Below are 17,402 nucleotides of genomic sequence, written 5' to 3'. Positions count from 1 at the left end.
TATAATGCCATTATTAACACTTATATAAGCTTATAAACACACAATAATGTTAATAAGCATCTTGTAAGGACTTACAAGGGCCTTATTACTTGTTAATTAATGGTTATTACAAGGACCTTAATATAAAGCGTTACCGTATTTTCTTCTTATATCTAGCAATAGTATCTTAATTATCTTGTTTTGAGTATAATTTACCTACTGACCATAGCTGCATGTGCTTATTTTAAGAACGTGTCTTTTTGTAACAAAAACAAGTGAATAATCCTTCTTCACAGGAATTTTAGTCTTGCGTAAAGACTTGTTGTTGTTTTTTTTTTTAGCTTTTCAATTTATTCAGCTGTTGAATATGGTGAGTTTTTACCTAAAATATAAGCTCCAATTCAGAGTTTTAGTTGCATGTAGTTTAAATTCTACTTCAAAAACATTTTCTACCACCAGTATCTACCCACAGATACTGAAATGAGAGAAAAAAGTGCTAGTTTCAACTATTGCTTGCTTATTTTAATGTTACTACATTTGGACTTTTCAAGCCACAATTGCTCAAAATAAGTTTTTTTGGGACATATTTTAAAACATCAATGTTTTTCCAGTGCCGAGATATTTTTACTTACTTAAAGAATTCTTACAAAGAAAAATTTACTTACTGCACTGGCAGATAATTGTACTTGTTTCAAGCATGTATTTGCTTAAGTCTAGTTATTTAATTCTCATTTTTTGTCAGGTTGGATTTTGCAGTGTTAATTTATCAAGACAACAGCTAACGGTGTAGGAAGTGCTGAGTTTGCATTAACTACTAATTAAAACAGGAGCAGATCAGGACACAGGAAGACTTACATAAAGAATATGCCTACAAGGAGAATTAGAAAAAAAAGGCCTTTTTCAAATAAAGCTGTAATCTTCCTAGCACAATGAAAAGCATCCAATTATGTCAATTTCCAGCAACTGGAAAGCCTCCAATCAGCAGGATTAAAGGACAAGTAGATTGATTGTCAACACAATTCAGGTACAAGTGTACCCACTTCACTCTCTGGCAGGGAAAGGTCAACAACACACACTGAAGTAAAAACAAAGTTAAAACACCTCTTCTCAGATTTTCCCCAATAAAACTGTGATACATATTCACACCTGCCCTTTAATATTATATTCTGCAGGAAGGTTATCTGTATAATATATTACACTGCTCCCTGTGTGATGTCAAGGCTGATGTGAGCATCAGAACGGACACAAGCCAGATCTGACAGTCCTCTTTGACCTTGTTGTCCCCAGAAAGCCACTTAATTTGATCATGAGCTGATTACACACACACACACACACACACACACACACACACACACACACACACGCACACACACACACAGAGAGAAGCTGGGGAGGTCAGTGTAAGTACACACACAGACACACACACACACACACACACACACACACACAGAAGCTGGGGAGGTCAGTGTAAGTACACACACACACACACACACATACAGAAGCTGGGGAGGTCAGTGTAAGTACACACACGCACACGCACACACACACACACACACACACACAGAAGCTGGGGAGGTCAGTGTTATGAGGGGTATTTTATGCCAGCACACTATACTTAAACGCCTAGAATGCGTCGCCTGTGCCAGCATAAAGTCTGATTAATAGGCGTGCTTACAGACACGCGTATTGCGAGTACACCAGATGACATGGGTGACGGGTGAAAAGTGCCACGAGCGAACGTAGCGGACGCCTGTGTGTGTGTGTAACGCGTGTACGTTAACAGTGTGTTACTCTGTGTAACAGTTCAGCTGTTACACAGAGTCTCAGCTTCATATGGTATTGTTTATAAGAAAGCACAACTTACAGATGAACTCCAAGCCCCCACAGAGCTGTCAGGATATTTCTATTATTTTCAGGCCAGTTTTTATTTTCTTGTTAACGAAATCTCTCTCTCTCTCTCTCTCTCTCTCTCTCTCTCTCTCTCTCTCTCTCTAGGTTTGAATGATATCGAATTGATATTTAATGATAGCAAGGGTGAAAGGGATAATTAAAATAATTTCAGCTACTTAAAAATAGTAGGCTAATAGTAAAGTGCAACGCGCGCGGACACACAGTTCATTACGCACCAGCTGTAATTAGGTAGGTTTACCTGCCTGCAGAAGCCGTAATCGCTGTCACCCCTGAATATTAAGTAGCCATGCGGACCTATCTAATGAATATTCAGTAGCCATGTGGACAGCAGTCCGTTCACAATATGATTCCATCGGACCTTATATCTACACTGTTTAACCCAATTCGGCACTTATGCACAGTCCCATTATGTTTTACAGACATTCGTAGTTAACTAATGAGGTAAAACATTTTGTTTAAGCTGCATTTTGCTGACTTTCACTCCTAAAACAGGCTAATTAAGCCTCCGGTTTTGGCCGGAAAAACGTTAAGTTTATCTGGTAAGTACGAGATAGTCTTTCTCTTCATCTATAAGTTGTGCTTTATAAACAATACCATATGAAGCTGAGACTCTGTGTAACAGCTGAACTGTTATAGGCTTACACGAGTTACACACACACACAGGCGTCCACTACGTTCGCTCGTGGCACTTTTCACCCGTCACCCATGTTATCTGGTGTACTCGCAATACGCGTGTCTGTACGCCTATGTAGAATTGTACTTAACAGTCACGCGGGTCTTCATGTCACGTATTTGAGGCGTAGTTCACCCGTCACGCAGCCGTCACGTAGGCGTATGTGCAACAACGCGTGTACAGCGTCTGCGTGACGCCTACGTGACGCCTGTCTGTCCATTGAAAGTGAATGGAATTTACACGCGCACGTTAGACGTTTGATGTCATCGCATAGGCGCTGTACACGCGTTTTAGTATAGTGTGCTGGCATAAAATGCCCCTCATACAGTGTAAGTACACACACACACACACACACACACACACTCACACACAAGCTGGGGAGGTCAGTGTAAGTACACACACACACACACACACACACACACACACACACACACACACACACACACACTCACACACAAGCTGGGGAGGTCAGTGTAAGTACACACACACACACACACACACACACACACACACACACACACACACACACACACTCACACACAAGCTGGGGAGGTCAGTGTAAGTACACACACACACACACACACACACACACACACACACTCACACACACACACACACACGCATGTTGGGACAAATACTATACATACACACACTGCTTGCTGTAACAACAGCCATTTTTTTTTCTTTTTCCAGGAACTTGGTAGCAACTGAAAAATGATCACTGAGGTTTGATAAAAACTGACAAAACATCCATTATCAGCTCTGCAAAAGCTCTCTGCATGGCCCTCAGCTGCCTTCCTCCCAACCGCTAACACCAGCTTGTTGCATTGTGTGGAACACTCTGGAGCTCTTGAAGCTTCTACAACACAACACACTCAACAGTAAGTGCTTCAACTGTCAGTACTTTGTTATTGTACATTCTACCTGCTGTCAAAGCAACAAAATGTTAAAAGCCATGGAGTTCGCCTGACTGGCAGGTGGGATATGTAGTGTGTTTTTCGAGACTGGTGTTGGTGTTCTGTTGTTAAAAGTTACATCTGGAAATAGTTTATTTTTGAAGCCTAACCCTGTTCTTTTTTTTCTAAAATGCATGACGTCAATGTCTAATAACTTAAACGCTAATGTAGTTTGCTAGTTACTGAACTGTTAGCTGTTAACTTTAGCCAACCCAAATACACAATTCCTTTAGCCAAGGCTGTCGCCAGGGCAGAGGCATACTGCACTTAACTAGATACGATGAAACTGCAATTTCAAATATGTTTACAGTGCAGTAACTTAACGTATTTCATGCTCAAATGCATGTGTAACAGTATAAATAGGAATACAAAAGGTTTGAAGCAAATAAAAAATAACCACTTACTGTGATTTCTTTTTTTTTCAGTGCAAGAACAGCAGACCAACATTAATTGCAAGAGGTAATTTTGTGCATTTTTGCACTGCACTTTTTATACAGATTTCATGCTCAAATGCATGTAGTTGTACTGAGGGCCACTTCAAGGGAGGGTGCGGGCCGTATGCGGCCCCCGGGCCTCCAGTTGCCCATCCCTGCTCTAGGGTGTTAAAGCGTTCCTTGAGCTTCTCGCCAACCATGGCCAGTAAGTCTTTGCGTTCAGCTGCTAGTAACTGAGTCTCTCATTTGAAGTTCAGTTTCTCTCCTGTGTCTTGCTTTATTATGCTGTTTCATGTTTGCTTTCAGCTGTGTATGAGTCATGGCACATCACACAGTGAGCAGAGCTTTGTTGGTGGCTTTTCTTCAGTAAAAGTAAGTCTACTTCCACTGCGGAGAGGACAACCACAAGCAGAATGCACAGTGAAATATTAGGTGAAGAGCTTCAATGAACGGGGACTTTTACTGTGAAGAATTTATCTAAAATTAAATGTGTTTATCCACCATTTAACTACACAAGGGGGAAAACTGAGAAAAACTGCTTTAAAGTTTTTTCACGTTTTTAACAGGCCAGTCAAATTGGTTATTGGTAGGTAAGCTGTATGACACCTATTTCTACATGTTTTGATGATTACATTTTTATGCTCAAAAATCATGACAAATATTTGACCTTTGACCCCAAAAATGTAGTTATTGCACTCTGGTTTTGCATTGCTATAATGGGGTTCTAATATTAATGCATAAACAGAGTGCAGTAACTACAATGTTGTAGTCTTCTATCAGCGTTTGTATTTTGTTTTCAGAAAATTAACATTCAATTCAATTGATTTTTGTTGTTAGTGTATTTAAAAGTGTTTAACAACTCTATTCAAAGATTTGTGTATATTATATATACATATATATATATATATATATATATATATATATATATATATATATAATTTATATTTTTATCTTTTTTCTGGATTTTGTAGTTACTGATTTTTACATCATTATTTCTCTGAAATAAAGCAAAATTGAAATCTAAAACTTTGTCAAAAGACAAACAGACATCAAGGAGTTCATTTTTTAGTTATAACTCAATTTCAACCAAAAATGTAGTTACTGCAGTTAGACTTTGTAAAGCAGAGTAGTTTTTGTATGATAAGGGAATGTCACTCAGGGGTGGCAAACTAAATTCAGTCCAGGGGCCAAATACCAGACCCAAGTGGCCCGACCGATGTATGTTGTCGGGGCAGGGGCTTCTTTAAATGTATATACGTATGTATTTATTATAAACACATATTAACATCAATGACAAATTAATATATTTTCATTGTTTCAATGAAATGTGATAGCTCATATGCATTTCAACAAGAGTTCTGCTCATGTTCAAAACTTTCTGCACATTTGAAACATATTATATAAAGCTGTGTTGTTACTGAGAAGTAATAAAGTTGTAGGCTAATATTTAAAGAATAAAGAGAAAAAGGGGTCATAATATTAATAGTTCAAGACAAAAACAAATGAAAAACTTGCATGTTCTTCACTATAGAAAGGCTCAGTGCCCACACAGTGCTCGTAACTACGGAAGGAGAGAGAGCAGAGTGGCTGTACTCCTGAGCTGCTGGTTTGATTTAGTCAATATATCTGATGGGTAAGAAAGGTTGTAGACAAACAGGAATGTATCCATTCCTTTAGACATCTCAGGAAAAGGGTTCTTATTCTCTAGTAGGCATAAGGTTAGGTGCTGATGATCCCTTTGAGGTCTATCTGTGCATGTTCCAGGGTGCATAGCTTTCACTATGTATCTTTGATCTCTCAGCTACGGCTAAAAACAGACTGCTGCCAACAATTCATTTAATCTTCCTTGTTTTTTGGTTGTCCTAGCAAGTTCTCATATTTTTCGGCAATTTTATATTCCTTGAGCGCTGAGGGGTGCAGTGAACAAATCAAATACACCAAGCACACTGATTTCCCATTAACCTCTGTGTTGTGTCATAGCCTGGAGGTAAACATGCAGGATCTGTAATAGCTTATGCAGCACAGGGCCTCTTACTCCTATTACCAGTGTACAAATAGAAATAGGGTATTTCATAATATAACTCACAGGTCCTATGTTTGACACCCTGCTACATATTGTGTCCAACTCCCATGGCATCAAGCTTTGTCTCCAAACAGAGCAGAGACCTGTGGCCAGTAAAGATGGACTTAACCCAGAAAGCAAAATTGCAGGTCAAGATAGAGCATAGAGATTACCTTCAGATGGAATTAAATCCTCAGGGTAATTAGAGTCAGGTCAGGTTTACATGGGAACCTCTACTTCAATCCTTTCATCGGGTAGTCAAGAGGAATAATACATCTGGGATCTGTACAGTGTTTTATGGCTCTTAGTTATGATAACACTACATGCCTTTGTACTCACTCAAGTAATTGATCTGAGAACAAGATCACTAAATTGTCCAGGAGGGCAAGACACACACACACACACACACATACACACACACACACAGAGAACTATAGATTAAATGTTGAACCAGGGCCTTGTATTACTGTATTACGAAGCAGGCTTTGCAGCTAGGTGTGTAACTTAATGGTTAAATCTGGGCTTTGTGTCCTACGTCTGTGGTTTATTTCTCACTGGGGTAGACTTAGGGCTGCACAATTAATTGAATAATAATCACAATCATGATTTTGGCTCCCTACGATCAAATTGACGTGATCGAGCGATATTTAAAATGTATCATTCTGTTTATAGACGCTCTGTATCCAAACTTTTTTCCAAACAGATCTAGCGTTCCGTAAACTAACTGTCTGTTCAAGCGCCTCCGTGAGCAAATCAGAGTCATTCCCTGCACTGCACAGTTTAGTTTCTTGGATGCAGACAGTCACACAGAGTAACAAGGGGACAATTATACATCCTACATTGTCTGTTTTTAGGCTACAAACCATCTTAACAAGAAAATAAAATAAAGTCTAACTGCCAATGCTCACTGGGAGTGAGATGTGAGCGGCCCCTTCACTTTCTATTGTGCAATCCCCACCGGACGCGTTTTCCGTCGCGTTTGGTGAAGCGTTTTCTGCTGTTTAAATCCCACAAATATTGTTCTGTATGTCTTTTGAACTAATTCACCGCATGTTTATTGATCAAAGCTCCCGGTCTGTCTATGAGCTTCACTCTCCCGCTCTCTGTCCGCAGCAGAAGGTTTTTTGCCCTAAACCGAGGTCAGTGGTTTTGCCTTGCCATGTCTCCACCTTGTCAATCAATATGTGCTGTGTATGAGTCTGAGTGTGTGTTTGTGTGCGTGCGTGTCTATGTGCGTGTGTGCATGTATGTGTACATACAGATGTGTATGTGGGGATGGGAGGGGTGGGATTTGTAATTTTTATTGTCTGTTTTCATTCCTATTTTTTGTAAAGCACTTTGTGTTGCATTTATATGTATGAAAAGCGCTATATAAATAAAATTTGATTTGATTTGATTTGATTTAAATTCACAGAAACTAGGGGTGAGAGAGACTCCCTTTTCATGCTTTATATTAATATCCTTGCTTCCCCTTTTGTTTCTCACTCTTTAACATCACTTCCGCCTTGGCGTCATTAATAATTACTATGAACGACATCATTAGAGGATGCCACAATCTATAAATGTAAATATGGTTCATATTAAGAAGAACTACACATGAAGTATTCTGTATTATCAAAATACCTAGAAAAGCCATACATCCTCTGAAGGCCCTTGACTGTAGTTATAACGTTTCACAAGGCTGTGATTGTCCTACATTTCAAAACAAGTTATTTATTCCAGTAAGGTCAAGTTTAAAAACAATAGTCTCTTCATTACATATGATAACAATTGAATCCCCAAATGTCTCAGATTTCTAGTGATATCCAATTAATGCAATTCCAAGACGGTTTATGGACCCCACTATGCAGAAATATTAAAATAAAGTGAATAAAAATAACACAAACACACAAACCTGGGAGATTAGCATCTAGTGGGCATGTCTGTAAAGGGGAGACTCATGCACTTGCCACCACTATCTGCTCTGTCATATGATCCAATTCACAAATTATATTGTGCTAATTACATCACAGTGCAAACACATGATGACATGACACATTGCAATTATCCAAGTGGCAGAGTGTAAATGTGCTAGAGGTTAAAGTGTGGGTGGTGAGGGTTGAAGCCCTAAATAACTCCCAATCTGATGTGTACTTGGGCTGGGCTTTGTTGTGAGAAACTGTTGTGAGTGACTGCCATAAGCAGTGATGACATTCTTGACTTGTGTTGAGCTAAATGAGTGTGTGTCATACTGAGAGCTGTATCGTGAGATACAGTGAGCAATCACTCTGATGACCAGACTGGAGACAGAAGAAATGTCAGAGTAAAGGTAAATTCTTGATATGTGTTGAAAAACTTGTAAAATTATGTTTTTGAAGGTTATAATAATTAAAAGTGTGATTATTCTTAAAGAAAAATGAACCCAACTCTCATCTAGTATTAGGAACAAAACACAGGAAGTCTTAGTGCCCATATAAGGTAACATGGAAGGTAAAAATGCTGATACCAACAGATATTTCAATCCTCCACAGATGAAAACAAGCAAAATGAACCCAGCCATCACCTGATAGCCTCAAACAAAGAAAACACAGTAGAATGATCACCTAATCAGTACACACCACACCTCATGTTTATGAAGATACAGATTTAGCCCCCACCCCACTTTAACAAAAAAAAAACCCACAGTAGTATGATCACCTAATGGGTGTAAACCATATCTCATGTTTACAAGGATACATATTGGTAGAGGGGAGAACCCACCAATGAGAGAAGGAGAAAAAGGAAGATTTTATGACATATAAACTGATGTTCTAACACTGTTTATTGAGTCTCTTGTGGTTGCAACCAGGGAACTCATTGAGTTTTAATCTCTTGAACTTTGCAAGAATAAAACTCTGTTGCATGAACCTCTGAACGAATCTCCTGCTACTTCTTTGATTCTATCATTTTTGAGTCTTAGAGTTCGGGGAATATTTTGGTGTACAGCATCATCTGACCTTGGGGCTTTGAGCTGTCTTAATTTGCCACTACAGCTTGTGTTTTTTTTTTTAATAGATCGGACTCAATCTCGCTCATTTATTCTTTGGTGTTAGAATATTGCAGGGGTTATACCTGGAAACTTTTTTTCACAAGACATTTCACTACTTTGGGTCCTCCTGTATTATTTCCTTACCTGGGCAGGGAACAGTGCAGGGTTCCTGCAGGACAATGTGTGTGTCTCCGTCCACTGAGGGCTCAAGATCTCCACACAGCTCATCATCCACCAGACTGCTGTCCTGCTGACCTGAACCATCTGATACAAAACACGACACATTCCTGAAGCGTAGGCCTTCTCCACATCTCGCCCCCTGATGGAACAGAAAAACATTTTATGTATGGGCCAAGAACACCTTTATATGTATTCAACTCATGCAGCCTTTGCTATCATGAGGAGCTGGATAGCTGTTTACACTAAATTCAGATGGGACTTCATTGCCCTAATGAATTGATTTTTGGCTAGAAACAACAAAAAAAACAAAAGAACTACTATGGTCTCATGATTTGCTGATGTTCATTGTGAAAACTCTAAGCAAGAAAAAAACCAGACAGCTGAAATGTCCAGCAGCATATGCTTTAGGCATGGACAAATAAACATATGTTAAACAGAATAAATAAGAGACAATATGAACTATAAACCTCAATTCCTAAAAACTTGGTTGGGACATTATGTATATAATATACATATATAAATTATATAATTTACCCCATTAAAATGAGTGTATGTATTAAAAAAAAATAATTAAATGTTAGTATGCCTTTTTTCAGCATCCCAACTTTTTTTTAAATTGTATTGTTATAGAGCAGGGAGAGAAAAAGAATGTGAAAAGGGAGGAGTCAGAAAGCATTACATGAATTAGTATTAGTTGCCAGATTTTGCAATTGGTAAACGTTCATCTCAAAGTTCACCATAGAGCAAATTAATGCACAATATGAATGAATGAATATGCAAGAAAACCGAGTTCTTTATTTCTTACTATCAGTGATGGGGTCCTATATAAACACAACATTCCCCCAAAGTTATACCAGTTGTGCTTGTTTCACATGATATATTTCTCCTTTTGTGCTTTCATCTGTGTTGTTCTCACTAGTTTGAAAAGGAAGGGATAACATTTTTTGGTTGCCAGCAGTCAATCACAGTGATCACACCATATTAACACAGTCCTGATGAAGCAGTTTAGCTGAGGTTTGTTGAACTCCGTTGATTTTTTTCTTGTTTCATCATGAATACCGGTATATTATATTCTAGAGAGATAGTTTAGATTTTAATGGGACCTCCCCTGATTTTACACAAGAAAGTCTGTTTGATAGTACATATGTGAAAAAGTTTGTAAAAGCCTTTTGTATCTTCAGGGGGGCTGTGTGAAGTCTGTTAAATGTCCTCAAGTAATGTCACTTGAGTCGGTGTCAGTTGGGTCTGAACACTACAAGTTTGAAAATGAAGCAAATCTAAGAATGTGGAGTTAGAAAGAAGTAAGCTTACCAGACTTCTGTAGCCCGCTCCTCATCTCTGCTTGAAGCTAGAGGCTCCAGGCTACATTAGCCGTTACTATCCTAAACCACTCGAATCTGTACAGTGGAGTGAATCAAGTGGAGTTGCATAGTGGGTCAGGTTTTGACAGGAAAGAAAAATGGAAGGAATAAAAAAAAATTATATCTCTGGATCTAATGCATCAAATTTGATAAATTATTAACTTGAATCTGTTATAAGAGTGCAATGCTCAATCTGGAGAGTACTCTTAAGGGTAGGAACATTGTCAATTTATGATGACCTGCAGTCCTTAGGAGCTGTTGAGTGTTTTAAAATAACAAATTACTTTTTTCTTTCATTTCTATTAGTGGCTATATTATTACATTGTTACATTATTGATGCTAACAGCCTGTGTTCAGTCATAAATGACGATTTGCATTCCTGTCAAATGTCTTCATTAATTCTACATAATGACCCGATGAAGGGAAAATTATAACTGTCTCAATATTGTGATGAAGCTGCTTGGACAATATTGGCCAAACTTGATGGAGGCTTGTGACCGACAGTAGGATGGAAGCCGACTGACCTCAGACTTGCAGTCAGACCAGGCGCTGTATCTCCAGCTGTAGCAGGGCTTCACCAGGCACGGCTTCCACTGCTCCATCTGGGACGGACAGGGCCTCCCATCACCCTGAGGAGCCTGGGTCACTACCCGCTTCCTCCACAGCTTGCCTGCAAGGCAGCAGATGAAGAGATGACAAAAGAATATTCATGAGGACAATGACCCAAGGTGAGGAAGACAGTCAGGTCAGAGCAGCTAGAAGAGTGTGGAAGAGTCACATCATTTTGAAAACTATATTGTCTGTAAAGGTGACATCTTGACCGTTCTCAATTAGAGCTATACACTGCAAAAAAGCCAACTTGTATTTTTGGCCTAAAACAGTGATTTAATTTGGTAAAACTTGGAAATATAAATTACTGACATTTAGGGCAATAATGTTAACACAGTTAACACAACAAAGGAAGACAGTTGTCTGCTCAAAAACAAGTTTGTGAGTTGTTGTTACTTATATCTTTAAGTTGGGGTTCACAACAAGGGACAATAGTTCTGCTAACTCTTATTTCTTTGTTGTGAAATTTGGTCATTAGCGAAAGCTAGCAGCTAACTGATGCTAGCGGCGCTGCTTGTTACAGCTACAAGAGTAGCCATTAGCGTATCAATGCTAACTCAAAATTGTGGTCGCAACATTAGCTGACATTTCATAGCGGCGTTACAATCGTGCAAGAGAAATTCAGAGTTGAGCAAACTCAAAAACAAAACCTAAAATATTTGGTTTAATTGTCCAACTTAAAATTTTATCGAAGTTTGTTGCCTTAAAATTTTGAGTTGACCCAACTTTTCTTTTTTTGCAGTGTAGTGGATTCTCAAATCAAAGCAGGTATTGAAATCATGGCCAGCATTAATAAAAGAAGAAAAAAAGACTTAGTTAGTCACTAAGAACAGTTACAGAAAGCCCCATTGAGAGTGAAATCACTCTTGTTCACATGTTAAATTCAGCAAAATGAACATTTCCTGTCATATCATACTAACAATCAGGGCTTTGAAGTGACAACCACTAACTGCCAAATGCAGGTAAAAATGAACTTTGGGGGCTAACATTTGTAAAGTTACTAGCCAATTTGGCTGGTGATGAATGAAGAAAATAACCCTGCATCTGTTTGAGTCAGCAGGCTGCAGAAATGATGAGACGTCTGTTGCCAGATCGGTCTGTTTTCTGCCAAGAAACATTTCCCATTACACATTACATTACCCATGAACATCATGTCCCAACATGTCATAAGACCACTGGCTACGTGCCTAGCATGCTCAGTATCACTTACCCCTCGCGTTTCACTACCCACAGTACATGCACGCTTTAATTATTGTTTGTTTGAATTCATTTTTTGTATCAAACTGTTTTGATCTCATTTAGTAGAAGAGAATGTTTTTGTAATACTTTATTATCCCCATGTGAGGTTAGACAGTTACACTGAGTGAGATCATTCACTTTAAGTGTGAAGGATCCAGAGAACGATCTTATTTAACTGACCAGTGAACCTGTTGTACAATGTGTCCCTTACAAAGTGCAGAAGATGCTAGTGCCTTATGTTGACAGAAACCAGTCATAAGTGTGAAGGAAACTTGGTGTTTCCGGTCACGGTGGGACATGAAGTATGCGGTGACCTACTTGATATTCAAGACGCAAGGCCTTGTGGGAACTCAAACTGTGAACTTAACTCTGATAGCACCATGTGAGAGGGGAACGTGTAGATAAGTGGGGTCTGTCCTGATGTGATGTACAGCAGTGGTTCTTAACCTTTTTGACTCGCGACCCCCAATTTAACATGCATGTTGTCCGCGACCCCCCACCCCCTCTTGTCTCTTCAGTTTTACTGGTTTCAAGATTTCGTTTGCCAGCACTTCAGAGCAAATGACACACTGTGGATATTCTGTGTTGTTTTTTGTCATGCAGGAAAAGCCATACTTCAAGAAGTCGGGCTGATATTTACGGAGCCTAGCCTAGCCTAGCCTAGCCTCCCGTTAGGCTTTCTGGTGGTAGTCCTTGGAACCCCTGCTGCTGCTGACCCAAGTCTGGAGCTTTTCTTCGCAGCCATCACTCCATTTTTCCAGCATCAGTTATAGCTAGCTGCTAGCAAACTGCAGCTGCGGTAAAGCAACAAAGCGTCAGTTTTTTTTCTTTTTGTTTGTTTATTTTTTCCGCTGTGCTCACTGAACAGCATCTTGCATTTCATCTCATACAAACTCAGTTGATATGACAAATTTTGAACAAATAATGAAGCAGACAACAACTAAAACATCTTCCTGTCTGAAATTATGTGATTTAATATTCATATTGTGCATTTATTTTTTCAAAAATGATTTGCCGATCCCCAGAAATAATCTTGAGACCCCAATTGGGGTCGGGACCCCAAGGTTGAGAATGGCTGATGTACAGGGTCGCATTGAGTCTTGCTGAAGAGCCAATGCTGAAAAGTGCAACAGTCATAAGTCGAGCGGTGTATGGGGCTTTGTTGTACTGTAAAAGAGCCATTCGGGATTGTGCGGTGTATGGAATACGAATGTGCTAATAAAACTTGCTGAACAGAGTATTGGGTGCTTTGTGTTTGGCCAGCTCACCCATTAACTTAGTGCAATCCACAAAATTGCCAGAACATCACCCATCATTATAATTTTCATGCTTGAGTGGTTTGCTGCAGTTGGCCATGGCAGTATTTGGAGTTGAGTTGTGGGTGGCAGTGAGAGCTGCTGGGCAAAAGAAGGCCTATGCCAGCTGTTACAGTGTTTGTCAGGAATACACACAATGCCATGATTATCTATGCACACAAGCTCAACAGAGGTAGTTATGTGATTTATAACAGCACCTTGCTGCTTCCAGGTATGATAATTTGCTTGAAATCACAAATCAGGCTCATTGCTATTCCTGGCTCAGGAACATAAATTATTCTGCCAGGAACATATGTCCTTGCAGCCAGCCTGAAGGTTAAAGCAAACACTGCTAGGACAAGCAAGGAGGCCCTCTATTCCTTCTAACTTGCCCTCTAACTTGCTTTTTCTCCATACAAGGAACAAAATCCTTCCCGTCTAGGCACAGATAAGATTATCACAGTAGCGAAGGCTGTATTGGTTTCATATCTACTATTTGCTCTTGTTGCTTTGGGATGCTGCTCTTCTTAAGAGCTGTGAGTGCTCCCTGAGCCCCAGAGCACACACTTGAAATGGACTGCCAATCAATGGCCTGATCCTATGGAATTACACACGAGGATATTATTATCCCTCACTCAGTTAGTTGAGGGCTATAAAACCATTTTTTCTCACATCATAAAGGGTTTCTGGTTTCTTCTGTACCAGTAGGTGATGTAGAATACTGAGAGCTGATCACTGCCGACCGACAGCTTTGATAGATCACCCACAGCTATGAAAGCACTATGCTAGGTTAGAGTGAGTGCTAGTTGATTGAAGTGTTCAAATTTAATTGAAATGTAATCAAATAATATCCATTTTTTACAATAAGCTATGATGAAAATTGTGTTATTACCTCTGTCAAGAAGGTCATTTTTCAGCTCAGTTTGTCAGCAGAATTACGGAAAAACAACAAACAGATTTTAATGAAACTTTGTAGAAACATGAAGCATGGGCTAACAACCCATCCCATTTGGAGAAGAACCCAATAAAGGGGCAGATACACAAAATATCTTTCACTTTTTTTCCTCTTTTTTTAAAAAAGATTTTGCTGCATTCATATGGTGTCAAAATATTTCGAAAAAGTTCCCACATTGAAAAAAAAAAAAACATATATATAGGGCATGCCTTGGCAGCGCTCTTCTAGTTTATCTAGTTTCACAGTAATCTGTATTTAAAACCTGTGGTATATATTAGATTTTACAGGTTTTCCTTTGAACCTCTGCTTTAAAGCTAACATGAATAGGACGTGTTTGAAGCACACAAAAATATATTTTGAACATCTACTATTTTGGCAACTGGGCAAACTACAGCTTCTGATGGAGATATGATATGACTGAATGCTACAGAACAGCTTGTAAATGGATCTTGTGGTAATATTGATTTCTTTAATGTTGGTGTTACTGAAGTATCAAAACATCTTAAAAGGGGCTTAACTGATCTTACTCAAGATCAAGTAGCATTCAGCCAGTTAAAACTGTGCAATGTCAAGTCTGAGACGATAATGCTACGAGGTTTATTGTGGTTCAGTTTGGGGCTTTGAAACTGTTTTAACAGAAATTCTGCAATACAAATGAAGAACAATGAAAGTGAGGGATTTAAAGCATATGGATAATTATGAGGCAGGCCAGGGTCTACTAAAAATATGCCATTGGTTGGATAATGAGAAATGTAGTGTTTATTAAGGTTGACCTATACATGGGTACAAAACGTCAGGATATCTCAGCCTCCAGTGCTTTTATTTTGAACAAAGTCCTTGGGAACAGACTTTATCACACTCTTGTAAATGTTTATTATCATGCATGACAACTTATAACAAGATTTTCTTCACGATTTTGAAGCTTTGTAAGTGGTGGACATAATATATTATAAACTCCTAATGCTTTAAATCTCAACAACAAAGTGACAAAACTGTTTGACAGAAGAATCTGAGTCCTGGATTACTCAGCACATTATAACTACCATTAATTTAGCAAGTTATAAAGACACATACAGTACTTCTCTAATGTATCATTATAGATTATAAATGCGTTTATAGGTTTTTGTAACAGAATATTTTTTGTTTGTTTGTTGTGGAAATTGCTGATGTTGGATTGCAAGTTGCAAGTTGCTTTTATAGAATGACTCACGAGGAGAACAAAATTAACAATCAATTGTGTATCACAGTTCAGTGTCAAAGCCAGTTCTGCCAGACCTTCTCTCAGCAATGGTATACATGCTTTAACATTATGCTAATGTGAAGGGTCAAGTTTGTCAAAATATTACCAAATATGGCTCCTAAACCTATGCATACTTTGGATTAGTCATTGAATATGCATGAACCAAGAAGCACCTTTCTGTCTGCACAGAACACAGATAGGAAGAGACAAATGCAACGGATGGAGGCAAGCTGTTATCGTCTTATATACCACAAACAATCAGATTGAAGGAAAGTTTGAGTCTGTGTCCAACAGTTTTAAATAGGGCAGAGATCACTCGAACATCAATAATAAGCTATAGCATGACACCATGACCTTAAAGTAACTTGACAGTTCTGTATAAAGTTGGTCGAGGGCTTTCAACTACATCTCACAACAAATTAAGTTTTTCTCCAATGTCAAACATATCACACAATGGTCCTCTGTAGACTAAAGTCATGGAACTGTTGAAATTGTCATTGTTTTGAGCATTTTAATGGTTTCTGTGTTGGCTTCTTTTTCATTAAATGATTTTCCCTGGAGCTGTTTAACCCTTTATCAGGCAAAGAACTATATTTGGTAGTTAGAGTCAGGTAATATTTCGAGAAAAAAGTTGCAAATTTACTAGATTAAAGTGGAAAATCTACAAGAAAAAAAAGAGATTTAAAGTGGCAAATCTGTGTGAAAAAAAGTCGCAGATTTATGACAAAAAGTGTGAAAAAAGCAACTTTTTTCTCCCAGATTCACCACTTTAAATCTCATAAATCTGCGCATATTTTTCTTGTAGATTTGCCACTTTAATCTCGTAAACTTTTTTCTCAAAATATTATTTTCGTATGTTTTTTTTTTACACATTCTGGCAGTATGTAATATCCTCCAATATTCTCTAGGGTAGAAATTTGGAATTTGCAAGTATTTCAATGAGTGCCCTATTAAGGGTTAAGGTCATTACAGAGTGGCTATAAGGGCGACTGTGGCTCGGTTGGTATAGCGGTCACCCACTGACCGGAATGTTGTTGGTTCGATTCCAGACCATGGCAGCCTACATGTCAAAGTATCCTTGGGCAAGATACTGAACCCCAAATGGCTCCCGATGCTGCATTCACTGGTGTGTGAATGAATTCCCAATGGTGGCAGGTGGCACCAGTGTGCCCTGGTAGCCTCTGCCACCAGTATGAATGTGGGTGCTAACGGGTGAATGAGCATAGTGTGTAGTGTAAAGCTCTTTGGATAAAAGGTCCATTTACAATTTAATTTTTTTCTGGGACATCTCAGCCTCACCAAGACCAAGCACTTGGTTACTTTGCCATAGAAACAGTACACTGGATAGAACTGCACACATACCTGCCAGCCCACAGGTATGGGTGCACTCAGACCATGGTGACCAATCAGACAGCTGGCAGTTGACGGGACAATCCACAACACAGGAAGCATTCATCTGCCACTTCCTCTCCAGGCCCAGCTGCATGAGAAGAGAGGATTT

The 17,402-nt window shown here is 38.9% G+C and overlaps 1 protein-coding gene across 1 annotated transcript in view; it reads right to left on the bottom strand.

Annotated features, from left to right (window-relative positions):
- Positions 1–17,402, bottom strand: part of LOC131984693 (thrombospondin type-1 domain-containing protein 7A-like) — a 117,834-nt gene that overhangs the window by 16,088 nt on the left and 84,344 nt on the right. Inside the window, exons 20-22 of the mRNA XM_059349610.1 lie at positions 17,264–17,381; positions 11,088–11,233; positions 9,167–9,341 (exon numbers count right to left, since the gene is read on the bottom strand). Of these exons, the coding sequence (XP_059205593.1) occupies positions 9,167–9,341; positions 11,088–11,233; positions 17,264–17,381 (439 nt within the window). The remainder of the gene's footprint in view (positions 1–9,166; positions 9,342–11,087; positions 11,234–17,263; positions 17,382–17,402) is intronic.

Source organism: Centropristis striata, chromosome 14 (assembly GCF_030273125.1).
Source record: "Centropristis striata isolate RG_2023a ecotype Rhode Island chromosome 14, C.striata_1.0, whole genome shotgun sequence".
NCBI lineage: Eukaryota > Metazoa > Chordata > Actinopteri > Perciformes > Serranidae > Centropristis > Centropristis striata.
This window is presented reverse-complemented; position numbering and strand designations above follow the sequence as displayed.